Below are 17,075 nucleotides of genomic sequence, written 5' to 3' on the forward strand. Positions count from 1 at the left end.
TGCCGATTGTGTATGATGATGACACGGCATCATGTTGCTTTCAAATTGTTGAGTCTACCAACGACCCGTGAATAATATCGGGGGCTACTCACGGGATCATGGTTGCATGTGCACAATTTCAGAAATCATTATTTTCTCTTTGCACAGTATCAAGTTTCTGGTGCTCAAAGGTAGGTCAAAGTTGCAGGACCATCGACAAGTACCTACAGAGGACTCTGGCAAGTAACTTGGTTATTAAATGGAAATCATACAGATAATTTACCTGCTATTTTTGGTAACGCAATATTTCTTTCATGCCTAGAGTCAATGGTTACATTTTGAAGGGGACTTCCTCCTTGCAGTACTTCCTTCCTTCAACATTCTGTAGTTTGCACCAGTTATTAATGAACAGTCAGTTCCACAAGCAAGTGAGCACCATTATTTGTATGAAATAAAAGACATTATTATAAATTATGTTTAAACGAACGGGGTCGTATGATAGGGTTCGAGGAGACAGTGTACATGATAGCTGCCGACGATGGTCACGAGACTGACCGGTCGCAAGAATACGGGGCGGCAGAGGGCGACGTGGCACTACAGAGGGGGAAAGACCACCGAGTACGGCGTATGGCTCTGGCGCAGGGTGGCGACATGTTGCCTTGGCCTGCTGTATCACCAGATCTGTGTCCAATCGCGCACATGTGGGAAATCATCGGACGACAACTCCAGCGTCATCCACAATCAGCCTTAACCGTCCCTGAACAACAAGCATGGAACTACACAACTGGCCATTAAAATTACTACACCACCAAGATGACGTGCCACAGACGCGAAATTTAACCGACAGGAAGAAGATGCTGTGATATGCAAATTATTAGCTTTTCAGAGCACTCACACAAGGCTGGCGCCGGTGGCGACACCTACAACGTGCTGACATGAGGAAAGTTTCCAACCGATTTCTCATACACAAACAGAAGTTCACCGGCATTGCCTGGTGAAACGCTGTTGTGATGCCTCGTGTAAGGGGTAGAAATCCGTACCATCGCGTTTCCGACTTTGATGAACGTCGGATTGTAGCCTATCGCGATTGTGGTTTATCGTATCGCGACATTGCTGCTCGCGTTGGTCGAGATCCAATGACTGTTAGCAGAATATGGAATCGGTGTGGTGAGGGTAATACGGAATGCCGTGCTGGATCCCAACGGCCTCGTATCACTAGCAATCGAGATGACAGGCATCTTATCTACATGGCTGTAACGGATCGTGCAGCCACGTCTCGATCCCTGAGTCAATAGATGGGGACGTTTGCAAGACAACAACCATCTGCACGAACTGTTCGACGACGTTTGCAGCAGCGTGGACTATCAGATCGGAGACCATGGCTGCGGTTAACCTTCACGCTGCATCACAGACAGGAGTGCCTGCGATGGTGTACTCAACGTCATTTTTTCGGATGAATCCAGGTTCTGTTTAAAGCATCATGATGGTCGCATCCGTGTTTGGCGACATTGCGGTGAACGCATATTGGAAGCGTGTATTCGTCATCGCCATAGTGGCGTATCAGCCGGCGTGATGGTACTGGGTGCCATTGGTTACACCTCTCGACCACCTCTTGTTCGCATTGACGGCACTTTTAACAGTGGACGTTACATTTAAGATGTGTTACTAGCTGTAGCTCTACACTTCATTCGATTCCTGAGAAACCCTACATTTCAGTAGGATAATGCACGACCGTATGTTGCAGGTTCTGTACGGGCCTTTCTGGATACAGAAAATGTTCGACTGCTGGCCTGGCCAGCACATTTCCCAGATCTCTCACCAACTGAAAACGTGGGGGCAATGGTGGCCGGGCAACTGGCTTGTCACAATACGCCAGTCACTACTCTTGATGAACTGTGGTATCGTTTTGATCTGCATGGACAGCTGTACCTGTACACTCCATCCAAGTTCTGTTTGACTCATTGTCCAGGCGTAGTATCAAGGCCGTTATGGCAACCAGAGGGTGGTGTTCTGGGTACGGATTTCTCACGATCTATGCACACGAACTGCGTGAAAATGTAATCACATGTAAGTTTTAGTATAATATATTTGTCCAATGAATACCCGTTTATCATCTGCATTTCTTCTTGGTGTAGCAATTTTAAGGACCATTAGAGTACATACCGCAAACTGACATCCGGCACCTTTGGAGCATAATGCATGCACGTTTCCATGCTTGTATTCAACATTCTGACGGTCGCAACGGTTATTAATGTATAGTCAGTTCCACAAGAAAGTGTGTGCCGTTATTTGTATAAAATAAAATACACTATTATAAATATATGTTTACACGGAAATACATGTTATTACTAATTGCACAATCATCTAATATTTAATCCAGTTGCCGCCACCATCTGTTATAGTTTGGCTCCTTTTTGGCATGCTTTTCAAAAGATTTTCTGCATATTCTCTCGGTAACAGTCTCCACATCGTTCTGATATTATATGACAGCTGCTTCAAAGAACTTATTAACTTCCCTTTAAGAGTCGTCTTAATAAACAACCGAACATTTGCATTCGGATTTGCATCCGGAGACATGGCAAGCCAATCTATCGTTGACACCCCATTGTCTAGTTCCCACGCTGTACAGAGATGGCTGCTATGTTTCGAATTATCATCCTCTTGACATCCAGTTTGCCTTGCTCGAACCAAATAGCTTCTTAATGGACTTTTGGATGGTTTACAAGGAATACTGCCACGTGGCGCTTCAGATATTTTTCGATCATTTTAAACTGCAACCGAAAAAACAAATCACAACATTCAACTCTCACGTTTTTTATCTATACGCTGTGCAAAAGCTCATTGTGTACATATGCAAGACCACTACCAGAGATGTCGCAGCGGACGTTACATTTAAAATGAAGGCATACACATTCTTCTGGAACTGACTGAACCAGCATTTCATATTTTCAATGGTTTACCTCGTGATTACATTAGCCTGTAAACTTGCAGTTTGAATCGCTTAAATATGTTTCCTACACAAATGCATTCCATAAATTTATTTACCCTATATTGATCATTTTTTGGGGTTCCGTTTTTTTTTCGTCAATGTATAAACACGAATCATGGAATGGTGGAAACTGTTAATAATAACTAATGGAAAAACCACGGGAAAATGGGATTCTGCGTGGGGAGAAACTAACATATAACGTAACAACCTCAGAACCACAGCGATAGTAAAATATAGAAATAACAACAAGTAAAAGAACATGAAACATGTGAAAATTACGAAGAAACACAAACGTGGTATCAGCAACTTTGATTGAGCTGTGCAGGTCAGCTAGACACATCGACACCAGAAATAAATAAAAACGCTAAAAAAAATTCGTTGTGCGCCTAATCAAAAATCGCGGAAAATTACGAAACGTGATGTCGACAACATGAGTTAAGCTATAAAGCTCAACTTGACACATCAATAACCCAACAATAACTTACACATAAAGAAAGGTAAAGGTGCACTAACGGTGCTAACGTATATATATTTATTTATTCCATTGCATGCTGATTTTGGCAACAGTACATCTACATCTACATTTATACTCCGCAAGCCATCCAACGGTGTGTGGCGTAGGGCACTTAACGTGCCACTGCCATTACCCCCCTTTTCTGTTCCAGTCGCGTATGGTTCGCGGGAAGAATGACTGTCTGAAAGCCTCTCTAATTTTACATTCGTGACCTCCTCGGGAGGTATAAGTAGGGGGAAGCAATATATTCGATACCTCATCCAGAAACGCACCCTCTCGAAACCTGGTGAACAAGCTACACCGCGATGCAGAGCGCCTCTCTTGCAGAGTCTGCCACTTGAGTTTGCTATACATCTCCGTAACGCTATCACGGTTACCAAATAACCCTATGACGAAACGCGCCGCTCTTCTTTGGATCTTTGGATATCTCGATTAATGATGGTAAGTCAGCACGACCAAGGATGTGACAGGCGTGGGCAACTAATGAGACTCTCATTCGTAATTTTCTTTGTTGTGTAACTGAAGTTAGCTGATATTTTGTTTTACTCGCAATAACTTAATCACCTGATATTATCTTTCACCCACTGTAATTTAAACTGTGCTCTTGGGCTCCTGTCTAACCACACTCTCTCAAATCGCACTCTAGAATTGACCCATACTAGTATGAAAATCTGAAAAGGGAAATGCAAAGGCTCAATCTAGATATAGTAGGGGTCAGTGAAGTGAAGTGGAAGTAAGACAAGGATTTCTGGTCAGATGAGTATCGGGTAATATCAACAGCAGCAGAAAATGGTATAACAGGTGTAGCATTCGTTATGAATAGGAAGGTAGGGCAGATGGTGTGTTACTGTGAACAGTTCAGTGACCGGATTGTTCTAATCAGAATCGACAGCAGACCAACACCGACAACGATAGTTCAGGTATACATGCCGACGTCGCAAGCTAAAGATGAACAGATAGAGAAAGTGTATGAGGATATTGAAAGGGTAATGCAGTATGTAAAGGGGGACGAAAATCTAATAGTCATGGGCGACTGGAATGCATGTGTAGGGGAAGGAGTAGAAGAAAAGGTTACAGGAGAATATTGGCTTGGGACAAGTAATGAAAGAGGAGAAAGACTAATTGACTTCTGTAACAAATTTCAGCTAGTAATAGAGAATACCCTGTTCAAGAATCACAAGATGAGGAGGTATACTTGGAAAAGGCTGGGAGTTACGGGAAGATTTCAATTAGATTACATCATGGTCAGACAGAGATTCCGAAATCAGATACTGGATTGTAAGGCGTACCAGGAGCAGATACAGACTCAGATCACAATATTGTAGTGATGAAGAGTAGGCTGAAGTTCAAGACATACGCTAAGAAGTGGGATTCGGAAGTTCTAAGGAATGACGAGATACGTTTGAAGTTCTCTAAAGCTATAGATACAGCAATAAGGAATAGCGCAGTAGGCAACACAGTTGAAGAGGAATGTACGTCTCTAAAAAGGGCCATCACAGAAGGTGGGAAGGAAAACATAGGTACAAAGAAGGTAGCTGCGAAGAAACCATGGGTAACAGAAGAAATACTTCAGTTGATTGATGAAAGGAGGAAGTACAAACATGTTCCGGGAAAATCAGGAATACAGAAATAAAAGTCGCTGAGGAATGAAATAAATAGGAAGTGCAGGGAAGCTAAGACGAAATGGCTGCAGTAAAAATGTGAAGACATCGAAAAAGATATGATTGTCAGAAGGACAGACTCAGCATACAGGAAAGTCAAAACAGCGTTGGGTGACATTAAAAGCAACGGTGGTAACATTAAGAGTGCAACGGGAATTCCACTGTTAAATGCAGAGGAGAGAGCAGATAGGTGGAAAGAATACATTGAAAGCCTCTATGAGGGTGAAGATTTGTCTGATGTGATAGAAGAAGAAACAGGAGTCAAGTTAGAAGAGATAGGGGATCCAGTATTAGAATCGGAATTTAAAAGGGTTTTGGAGGACTTACGGTCAAATAAGGCAGAAGGGATAGATAACATTTCATCAGAATTTCTAAAATCATTAGGGGAAGTGGCAACAAAACGACTATTCACGTTGGTGTGTAGAATATATGAGTCTAGCGACATACCATCTGACTTTTGGAAAAGCATCATCCACACAATTCCGAAGACGGCAAGAGCTGACAAGTGCGAGAATTATCGCACAATCAGCTTAACAGCTCATGCAGCGAACCTGCTTACAAGAATAATATACAGAAGAATGGAAAAGAAAATTGAGAATGCGCTAGGTGACGATCAGTTTGGCTCTAGGAAAAGTAAAGGGACGAGAGAGGCAATTCTGACGTTACGGCTAATAATGGAAGCAAGGCTAAAGAAAAATCAAGACACGTTCATAGGATTTGCCGACCTGGAAAAAGCGTTCGACAATATAAAATGGTGCAATCTGTTCGAGATTCTGAAAAATGTAGGGTAAGCTATAGGGAGAGACGGGTCATATACAATATGTACAACAACCAAGAGGGAATAATAAGAGTGGACGATCAAGAACGAAGTGCTCGTATTAAGAAGGGAGTAAGACAAGGCTGTAGCCTTTCGCCCCTACTCTTCAATCTGTACATCGAGGAAGCAATGATGGAAATAAAAGAAAGGTTCAGGAGTGGAATTAAAATACAAGGTGAAAGGATATCAATGATACGATTCGCTGATGACATTGCTATTCTGAGTGAAAGTGAAGAAGAATTAAATGATCTGCTGAACGGAATGAACAGTCTAATGAGTGCACAGTATGGTTTGAGAGTAAATCGGAGAAAGACGAAGGTAATGAGAAGTAGTAGAAATGAGAACAGTGAGAAACTTAACATCAGGATTGATGGTCACGAAGTCAATGAAGTTAAGGAATTCTGCTACCTAGGCAGTAAAATAACCAATGACGGACGGAGCAAGGAGGACATCAAAAGCAGACTCGCTATGGCAAAAAAGGAATTTGAGGAAGAAATTTCTGAGGATGTACGTCTGGAGTACAGCATTGTATGGTAGTGAAACATGGACTGTGGGAAAACCGGAACAGAAGAGAATCGAAGCATTTGAGATGTTGTGCTATGGACGAATGTTGAAAATTAGGTGGACTGATAAGGTAAGGAATGAGGAGGTTCTACGCAGAATCGGAGTGGAAAGGAATATGTGGAAAACACTGATAAGGAGAAGAGACAGGATGATAGGACATCTGCTAAGACATGAGGGAATGACTTCCTTGGTACTAGAGGGAGCTGTAGAGGGCAAAACTTGTAGAGGAAGACAGAGATTGGAATACGTCAAGCAAATTATTGAGGACGTAGGTTGCAAGTGCTACTCTGAGATGAAGAGGTTAGCACAGGAAAGGAATTCATGGCGGGCCGCATCAAACCAGTCAGTAGACTGATGACAAAAAAAAAAAAAAAAATTGTGAACAGGTGACTTGGAACGGGCAGCAGTCGGAAATATCTGCCAATAGGCGGAACAAGTTAAACAAGTTATGATGATGAATGTGTCTTTGCCAGCCATTTTTCCTGCACACTCGTGGAATTTTAAGCAGCTGACGTATACCGGTCTGCTTCCTCGGGATGCGGTTTATTTCTAAACTCTGGTGGGTTCTACAGCGGACCGCTGGCGGGCCTCTAGGCGCTCGCACTCACCCCCGGCATAATCTTGGACTCGACGTCGCGCATGATGTCCCTCCAGTCCTCAGGTTCCTGCGGAGCCTCCTCCGGCAGCAGCGGCCGCAGGTAGCCCGGTTCGATGCTGGGTGTGACGCGCCGCTTGTCCAGCGTCTCCATGTACTCGCAGATGTAGTCCACCATCTCCTTGCCGCGCACCCGGAACTCGTTCACGTCCATCCTGCCGGCATTCGGGAAGGACCGATCTGTCACATAAACGACAGGACGTTGACGGCACACTACAAAACTGGCAAACAGGTGTTGAGGATTTTTACTGGTGACGGCGGCTAGCTGCTGTCACGTGACTTCATAGACCTGAAGGACAAAATATAAGAGTTAAGATAACAAAGCAACGCCATGCGGCTACATGTCAACACTGGCGAGCCGAGAGGCAGCACAAATATAAGGGATCAACTTGACACTGCTGGACGCACAGTAGAAGAGGTAACGGACAAAATATTGAAAGAACTGCTCGCTTTGACGAGGCTGTAGGCAGAACAGTCACCAGGTGGTTACATGGCGCTCTACCGCTGATGTGAGTCACGGCTGTGAAATGGTTTTGTTTGTGCCAATCGGTTGTAACGGAAAGAGAGCAATAAGACTGGTGGACGTGAGGATGTGACATTATGACAGAAAGAAGCTTTCGTGTTTGGATGTTCCCGTGACCGTACCGTCAACACGACTTAAGAACAGTGGTCGTAAAAAGATCTTAACCGTCGGGGAACCCTTGTAAATGACAACCAGTTTAAAACCGGACATTGCTCTCAGTGAAAGTAGATTCAACTCTGCCACTTTACACTACGGACAGGCAAACGATAATAGCGTTCGAACGAACACGAGATTTCCTGATACGGCACAGCGTTCGATACAGTATCGAACTTGTTCGAACAATCACGTGACATATGACTCGCGAGGCGCGAGTGAAGGGATACGCAACAAACTGCGAACTAGTCACAACAATAAGCTATGGCTCTGCTTTAAATCTGCCAGTTTCGTGAAATACGGGAGGAAATAGCATTCAATCCTACCAATGCATAAACTCCAATTTGATTAAATTTAAAATACGGGTTCTCATCCAGTACTGGTATATTTAAGTTCATTTTTAAGTAAAGATAACAATTAAGATGAAAACATTATCCTCCAAAAAAAGTATAATTTTTTATGTTTTTATGAGAAGAGGTAACGATTTATCGAGTAGGTTGCAAATGAGCAATGTATTCCCGTTCGCTTATTAGAATAAGAGATAATAACGTAAACACCTTTTAAACACTTTGAAAACAAGACAGCAACATTCAGGCGGAACAGTCAAGACAATTAACGAAGAATTAAACACTGAACTAATGAAATATATATAGTAATAAGTTGACTGTAATTTTCATTACGACAACGAATTATAGCAGCAAGTTCCGTCTTGGAGATAGTGCCAGCAGATGTCGCTAGATCGCGGTCCGAGCGAAAGCTGCAACATTTGTCAGACTCATGATTGCAATCTTTAATTTATTGCTATGCATGGTATTCTATCCAGAAGAAATTTCAGTCCGCTTTCACAGTTATTTTTGTTATTACAATCCACTGTTCATGAAAAATGCTAGGACAGGTCGTCGTGATAAGTCACTAGATCGCAACCGATCGAAAGATATTTGCGTTTTTCCCATTTTTGCGTTTTCCCATATTTCCGTTTTGAGGAAGAGGCAGATATGAAGTAACTAAATATTTTAAGTTAATGAAGCACGTAAGTAGGAGAACTGCAGATGTGGGGAACATTTGCTTTTTTTATCCATCCCCAATTTTCCCACATTTTCGTTTTCCCTCTAATGCGTTTTATTAATTTCATATGTTTTTCCCATATTAGCATTATTTCCATATACTCGTTCTTCCCATATTTGCGTTTTTCCCATATTGGTATTTTTCCCATATTTGCATTTTTCCCATATTTACGTTTTTGCCATATTTGCGTTTTTCCCATATTTTCGTTTTTCCCATATTCGCGTTTTTCCCATATTCGCGATTTTTGCGTTTTTCCCATATTTGCGTTTTTCCCATATTTGCGCTTCTCCCATATTTGCATTTTCCCGTATTTGCGGTTTTCCCATATTCGCGTTTTTCCCATATTCGCGTTTTTTCCATATTTGCGTTTTTCCCATATTCGCGTTTTCCCATACTCACGTTTTTCCCATATTTGCGTTTTTCGCATACTTGCGTTTTTCCCATATTTGCGTTTTTCCCATATTTGCGTTTTGAGGAAGAGGCAGATATGAGGTAACTAAACATTAGAAGTTAATGAAGCACATAAGAGGGAAACTGCAGATGTGGGGAACATTTGGTTTTTTTATGCAACCCCAATTTTCCAATATTTTCGTTTTCCCTCTCATGCATTTTATTAATTTCATATGTTTTCCCATATTTGCGTTTTTCCCATATTTGCGTTCTTACCTCATTTGCGTTTTTCCCATATTCGCGTTTTTCCCATATTCGCGTTTTTACCATATTTGCGTTTTCCCCATCTTTGCATATTTCCCATATTTGTGTTTTCCCATATTTGCGTTTTTCCCATATTTGCGTTTTGAGGAAGAGGCAGATATGAGGTAACTAAACATTTGAAGTTAATGAAGCGTATAAGAGTGAGAACTGCAGATGTGGGGAATATTTGCTTTCTTTATGCATCCCCAATATTCCCACATTTTCGTTTTCCCTCTAATACGCTTTATTAATTTCATATGTTTTTCCCATATATGCGTTTTTCCCCTGTTCGCGTTTTCCCTATATTCGGGTTTTCCCCATATTCGCGTTTTCCCCATATTCGCGTTTTCCCCATATTTGCGTTTTCCCCATATTCGCATTTTCCCCATATTCACGTTTTCCCCATATTCACGTTTTCCCCATATTTGCGTTATTCCCATATTTGCGTTTTGAGCAAGAGGCATATATGAGATAACTAAACATTTCAAGTTAATGAAGTGCATAAGAGGGATAATTGCTGATGTCGGGAACATTTGCTTTTTTTAAGCATCCTCATTTTTCCACATTTCCGTTTTCCGTTTAATGCGATTTATAGTTTCACTTGTTTTCCCCATATTTGCGTTTATCCCATTTTTGCGTTTTTCCCATATTTGCGTTTTTTCCATATTTGCGTTTTTCCCATATTTGCATTTCGAGGAAGAGGCAGATATGAAGTAACTAAGCATTTGAAGTTAATGAAGCGCATAACAGGGAAAACTGCAGATGTGGGGAACATTTGCTTTTATATGCATCCCCAATTTTTATACATTTTCGTTTTCCTTGTAACATGTTTTATTAATTTCATATGTCTTTCCCATATTTGCGTTTTTCCCCTTTTGGCGTTTTACCCCTTTTTGCGTGTTTCCCCTTTTTGCGTGTTTCCCCTTTTTGCGTGTTTCCCCTTTTTGCGTGTTTCCCCTTTTTGCGTGTTTCACATTTTTGCGTGTTTCCCCACCTTCGCCTTTTCCCACATTCGCCTTTTCCCCACATTCGCCACTTCCCCACATTCGCCTTTTCCCCACATTCGCCTTTACCCCACATTCGCCTTTTCCACACATTCGCCTTTTCCCCACGTTCGCCTTTTTCCCACATTCGCATTTTTCCCATATTTGCGGTATGAGAAAGAGACAGACATGAGGTAACTAAACATTTGAAGTTAATGAAGTGCATAAGAGAGAGAACTGCACATGTGGGGAACATTAGCTTTTTTATGCATCCCCAATTTTCCCACATTATCGTTTCCCCCTAATACATTTAATTAATTTCATATGTTTTTCGCTTATTTGCCCTTTTCTCATATTTGTGTTATCCCATATTTGCGTTATCCCATATTTGCATTATTCCATATTTGCGTTATCCCATATTTGCGTTATCCCATATTTGCATTTATCCCATATTTGTATTATCCCATAATTGCGTTATCCCATAATTGCGTTATCCCATATTTGCGTTATCTCACATTCGCGTTTCTCCCATATTCGCGTTTTTCCCCATATCGCTTTTTCCCCCATATTCGCTTTTTTCCCCATATTCGCTTTTTTCCCCATATTCGCAGTTTCCCCTTATTCGCTTTTTACCCATATTCGCTTTTTTCCCCATATTCGCTTTTTCCCCCATATTCGCTTTTTTCCCCATATTCGCTTTTTCCCCATATTCGCTTTTTTCCCCATATTCGCGTTTTTCCCGAATTCACGTTTTTCCCATATTCGCGTTTTTCCCATATTCACGTTTTTCCCATATTCGCGTTTTCCCATATTTGCGTTTTTCCCATATTCGCATTATTTCCAGATTTACGTTCTTAAGGAAGAGGCAGATATGAGATACTACACAGTTGAAGTTAATGAAACACATGCTGATGTTGGGAACATATGCTTTTATATGCATCCCCATTTTTCTCAGATTTTCGTTTCACCTCTAATACATTTTATTAATTCCTATGTTTTTCCCATATCTGCGTTTATCCCATATCTGCGTTTTTCCCATATCTGTGTTTTTCCCATATCTGCATTTTCCCCATATCTGTCTTTTTCCTATATCTGCCTTTTTCCCATATCTGCGTTTTTCCCATATCTGAGTTTTTCTCATACCTGCATTTTCCTCATATCTGCGTTTTCCCCATATCTGCGTTTTCCCCATATCTGCGTTTTCGCCACATCTGCGTTTTTCCCACATCTCCGTATTTCCCACATCTGCGTATTTCATACATCTGCGTATTTCATACATCTGCGTTTTTCCCATATCCGCGTTTTTCCCATATTTGCGTTTTTCCCATATTTGCGTTTTTCCCATATCTGCGTTTTTCCATATCTGCGTTTTTCCCATATCTGCGTTTTTCCCATATCTGCGTTTTTCCTACATCTGCGTTTTTCTCACATCTGCGTTTTTCCCACATCTGCGTTTTCGCCATATTTGTTTTTTCCCTTATTTACTTTTGAGGAAGAGGCAGATATGAGGTAACTAAACATTTGAATTTAATGAAGTTCATAAGAGGGAGAACTGCAAATGTGGGGAACATTAGCTTTTTTTATGGATCCCCAATTTTACCCAATTTTCGTTTTTCCTCTAATGCATTTTATTAACATCACTTGTTTTTCCCATATTTGCGTTTTTCCCATGTCGACTTTATCCCATATAGGCGATTTCCCCATATTTGAGTTTATCGCATATTCGCGTTATTCCCATATTCGCATTTTTCACATATTCGCGTTTTTCCCATATCCGCTTTTTTCCCGTGTTCTGTTTTTTCCCATATTCGCTTTTTCCCAAATTCGCTTTTTTCCCATATTCGATTTTTTCCCATACTTGCGTTTTTCCCGTAGTTGCGTTTTTCCTATATTTGTGTTTTCCCCATATCTGCCTTTTTCCCATATCTGCCTTTTCCCCTTATCTGCCTTTTTCCCATATCTGCCTTTTTCCCATATCTCCCTTTTTCACGTATCTGCATTTTTCCCGTATCTGTGTTTTCCCCATATCTGCGTTTTCCCCATATCCTCATTTCCCTATATCTGTGTTTTCCCATATCTGTGTTTTTTCCATATCTGCGTTTTCCCCATATCTGCGTTTTCCCCATATCTCCATTTTCCCCATATCTGCGTTTTCCCCATATCTGAGTTTTCCCCACATCTGCGTATTTCCAACATCTGCGTATTTCTCACATCTGCGTATTTCCCACATCTGCGTATTTCCCATATCTGCGTATTTCACATATCTGCGTATTTCATACATCTGCGAATTTCATACATCTGCGTTTTTCCCACATCTGCGTTTTCCCCATATCTGCGTTTTTCCCATATCTGCGTTTTTCCCACATCTGCGTTTTCCCCATATTTGTTTTCTTCCCCTCATTTACTTTTGAGGAAGAGACAGATATGAGGTAACTAAACATTTGAATTTAATGAAGTTCATAAGAGGGAGAACTGTATATGTGGCGAACAAAAAAATGGCTCTGAGCACTATGGGACTCAACTGCTGTGGTCATCAGTCCCCTAGAACTTAGAACTACTTAAACCTAACTAACCTAAGGACATCACACACATCCATACCCGAGGCAGGATTCGAACCTGCGACCGTAGCAGTCACACGGTTCCTGACTGCACGCCTAGAACCGCGAGACCACCGCAGCCGGCTGTGGGGAAAATTGGCTTTTTTTTATGGCTCCCCAATTCTCCCTATTTTTCGGGACTTTTTCTAGTGCATTTTATTAACATCATTTGTTTTTCCAATATTTGCATTTTTCCCATATTTCCCTTTTTCCATATTTGCGTTTTTTCCATATTTGATTTTTCCTATATTTGCGTTTTGAGGAAGAGGTAGATATGAAGTAACTAGACATTTGAAGTTAATGAAGTGCATAAGAGGGAGAACTACAGATGTGGGGAACTATTGCTTTTTTTTCATGCATCCCACTTCGCCCACATTCATGTTTTCCCTCTAATACGTATCATTAATTTCAAATTTTGTATCCATATTTGCGTTTTTCCCATATTTTTGACTTTCCCATATTTCCGATTTTCCCATATTTCTTTTATCACATGTTTGCATTATCCCATATTTCTGTTTTTCCCATATTTGCGTTTCTCCCCTATTTGCGTTTCTCCACTATTTGCTCTTCTCCCCTATTTGCGTTTCTCCCTATTTTCGTTTCTCCCCTATTTGCGTTTCTCCCCAATTTGCGTTTCTCCACTATTTGCATTTCTCCTCAATTTGCATTTCTCCCCTATTTGCGTTTCTCCCCTATATGTGTTTTCCCCTATTTGTGTTTCTCCCCTACATGCGTTTCGCCCCTATTTGCGTTTCTCCCCTATTTGCGTTTCTCCCCTATTTGTGTTTGTCCATTATTTGCGTTTCTCCCCTATTTACATTTCTCCCCAATTTGCATTTCTCCCCAATTTGCATTTATCCCCTATTTGCGTTTCTCCCCTATTTGCGTTTCTCCCCTATTTGCGTTTCTCCCCTATATGTGTTTTCCCCTATTTGTTTTTCTCCCCTATTTGCGTTCCTCCCCTACATGCATTTCTCCCCTATTTGCGTTTCTCCCCTATTTGCATTTCTCCCCTATTTGTGTTTGTCCATTATTTGCGTTTCTTCCCTATTTGCGTTTCTCCCCTATTTGCGTTTCTCCCCTATTTGCAGTTTTCCCCTATTTGCGTTTTTCCCCTATTCGTATTTTTTCTCGTATTTGCGTTTTACCCATATTGGCGTTTTTAAGAAGAGACAGATATGAGGTAACTAAACATTTGAAGTTAATGAAGCGCATAAGAGGGACATCAACAGATGTGGGAATCATTCGTCTTTTTATGCATCCTCAATATTCTTACATTTTCGTTTTCCCTCTAATGCGTTTTTTAATTTCATATGTTTTTCCCATATTTGCGTTTTCCCCATATTTGCATTATCCCTGTGTATGCGTTTTTTCCATATTGGCGTTTTGAGGAACACGCAGATATGAGTTAAGTAAACATTTGAAATGAATGAAGCACATAAGAGGGAGAACTGCAGGTGTGGGGAATATTTGCTTCTTTTATGCATCCCCAATATTCCCACAGCTTCGTTTTCTCTCTAATGCGTTTTTTTAATATCATATGTTTTTTCCATAGTTGCGTTTTCCCCATATTTGCGTTTTCCCCATATTTGCGTTTTCCCCTTTTGTGGTTTACCCTATATTTGCGTTTTCCCTATATTTGCGTTTATCCCATATTTGAGTTTTCGTCATATTCGCGTTTTTTCCCATATTCGCGTTTTTCCCATATTAGCGTTTTTCCCATATTCGCGTTGTTCCCATATTCGTGTTTTTCCCATACTCGCATTTTTCCCATATTCGCGTTTTTCCCATATTCGGGTTTTTCCCATATTCGCGTTTTTCCCATATTCGCGTCTTCCCATATTAGCGTTTTTCCCATATTCGTGTCTTTCACATATTCGCGTTTTTCCCATATTTGCTTTTTTCTCATATTTGCGTTTTTCCCATATTTGCGTTGTTCCATATTTGCGTTTTTCCCATATTTACGTTTTTCCCATATTTGCCTTTTTCCCATATTTGTGTTTTCCCCATATTTGCGTTTTTCCCATAATTGTGTGTTTCCTTATTTGCGTTTTCCCCATATTTGCGTTTTCCTTACATTTGCGTTTTCCCCATATTTGCGTGTTCCCCATATTTGCTGGTTCCCCATATTTGCATTATCCCATGTATGCGTTTTTTCCATATTGGCGTTTTGAGGAACACGCAGATATGAGTGAACTAAACATTTGATATTAATGAAGCGCGTAAGACGGAGAACTGCAGGTGTGGGGAACATTTGCTTTTTTCATGCATCCCCAGTATTCCCACATTTTCGTTTTCTCTCTAATGCGTTTTTTAATTTCATATGTTTTTCCCATATTTGCGTTTTCCCCATATTTGCATTATCCCTGTGTATGCGTTTTTCGCATATTGTCGTTTTATAGGAACACGCAGATATGAATTAACTAAAACATTTGAAATTAATGGAGCGCATAAGAGGGAGAACTGCAGGTGTGGGGAACATTTGCTTCCTTTATGCATCCCCAATATTCCCACAGCTTCGTTTTCCCTCTAATGCGTTTTTTTAATTTCATATGTTTTTTCCATATTTGCGTTTTCCCATATTTGCGTTTTTCCCATATTTGCGTTTTCCCCATATTTGCGTTTCTCCCATATTTGCATTTTCCCCATATTCGCGTTATTCCCATATTCACGTTTTTCCCATTTTCGCGTATTCCCATATTCGCATTTTTCCCATATTCGCTTGTGCCCATTTTAGCGTTTTTCCCATATTCGCATCTTTCACATATTCGCGTTTTTCCCATATTTGCTTTTTTCCCATATTTGCGTTTTTCCCATATTTGCGTTTTCCCCATATTTGCGTTTTCCCTATATTTGCGTTTTTCCGATAATTGCGTGTTCCCTTATTTGCGTTTTCCCCTATACTTGCGTTTTCCCCATATTTGCGTTTTCCTTATATTTGCGTTTTCCCCATATTTGCGTGGTCCTCATATTTGCGTGTTCCCCATATTTGCATTATCCCATCTATGCGTTTTTTCCATATTGGCGTTTTGAGGAACATGCAGATATGAGTTAACTAAACATCTGAAATTAATGAAGCGCATAAGAGGGAGAACTGCAGGTGTGGCGAACATTTGCTTTTTTCATGCATCCCCAGTATTCCCACATTTTCGTTTTCTCTCTAATGCGTTTTTTAATTTCATATGTTTTTCCCATATTTGCGTTTTCCCCATATTTGCATTATCCCTGTGTATGCGTTTTTCGCATATTGTCGTTTTATAGGAACACGCAGATATGAATTAACTAAAACATTTGAAATTAATGGAGCGCATAAGAGGGAGAACTGCAGGTGTGGGGAACATTTGCTTCCTTTATGCATCCCCAATATTCCCACAGCTTCGTTTTCCCTCTAATGCGTTTTTTTAATTTCCTATGTTTTTTCCATATTTGCGTTTTCCCATATTTGCGTTTTTCCCATATTTGCGTTTTCCCCATATTTGCGTTTCTCCCATATTTGCATTTTCCCCATATTCGCGTTATTCCCATATTCACGTTTTTCCCATTTTCGCGTATTCCCATATTCGCATTTTTCCCATATTCGCTTGTGCCCATTTTAGCGTTTTTCCCATATTCGCATCTTTCACATATTCGCGTTTTTCCCATATTTGCTTTTTTCCCATATTTGCGTTTTTCCCATATTTGCGTTTTCCCCATATTTGCGTTTTCCCTATATTTGCGTTTTTCCGATAATTGCGTGTTCCCTTATTTGCGTTTTCCCCTATACTTGCGTTTTCCCCATATTTGCGTTTTCCTTATATTTGCGTTTTCCCCATATTTGCGTGGTCCTCATATTTGCGTGTTCCCCATATTTGCATTATCCCATCTATGCGTTTTTTCCATATT

General features: G+C 40.7%; 1 protein-coding gene across 3 annotated transcripts in view; it reads right to left on the reverse strand.

Moving 5' to 3' along the window:
• Positions 1 to 17,075, reverse strand: part of LOC126355886 (tyrosine decarboxylase-like) — a 519,636-nt gene that overhangs the window by 296,373 nt on the left and 206,188 nt on the right. Inside the window, exons 1-3 of one of the 3 annotated variants that reach the window (XM_050006390.1) lie at positions 7,588 to 7,701; positions 7,429 to 7,468; positions 7,133 to 7,334 (exon numbers count right to left, since the gene is read on the reverse strand). In XM_050006390.1, coding sequence (XP_049862347.1) covers positions 7,133 to 7,333 — 201 coding nt within the window. In that variant the 5' untranslated portion in view covers position 7,334; positions 7,429 to 7,468; positions 7,588 to 7,701. Of the gene's footprint in view, positions 1 to 7,132; positions 7,469 to 7,587; positions 7,702 to 17,075 lie in introns of those variants that run through there. The other 2 variants (XM_050006389.1, XM_050006388.1) reach the window with 2 other exon arrangements.

The sequence above is a fragment of the Schistocerca gregaria genome, chromosome 3 (genome assembly GCF_023897955.1).
Source record: "Schistocerca gregaria isolate iqSchGreg1 chromosome 3, iqSchGreg1.2, whole genome shotgun sequence".
NCBI classification, from domain to species: domain Eukaryota; kingdom Metazoa; phylum Arthropoda; class Insecta; order Orthoptera; family Acrididae; genus Schistocerca; species Schistocerca gregaria.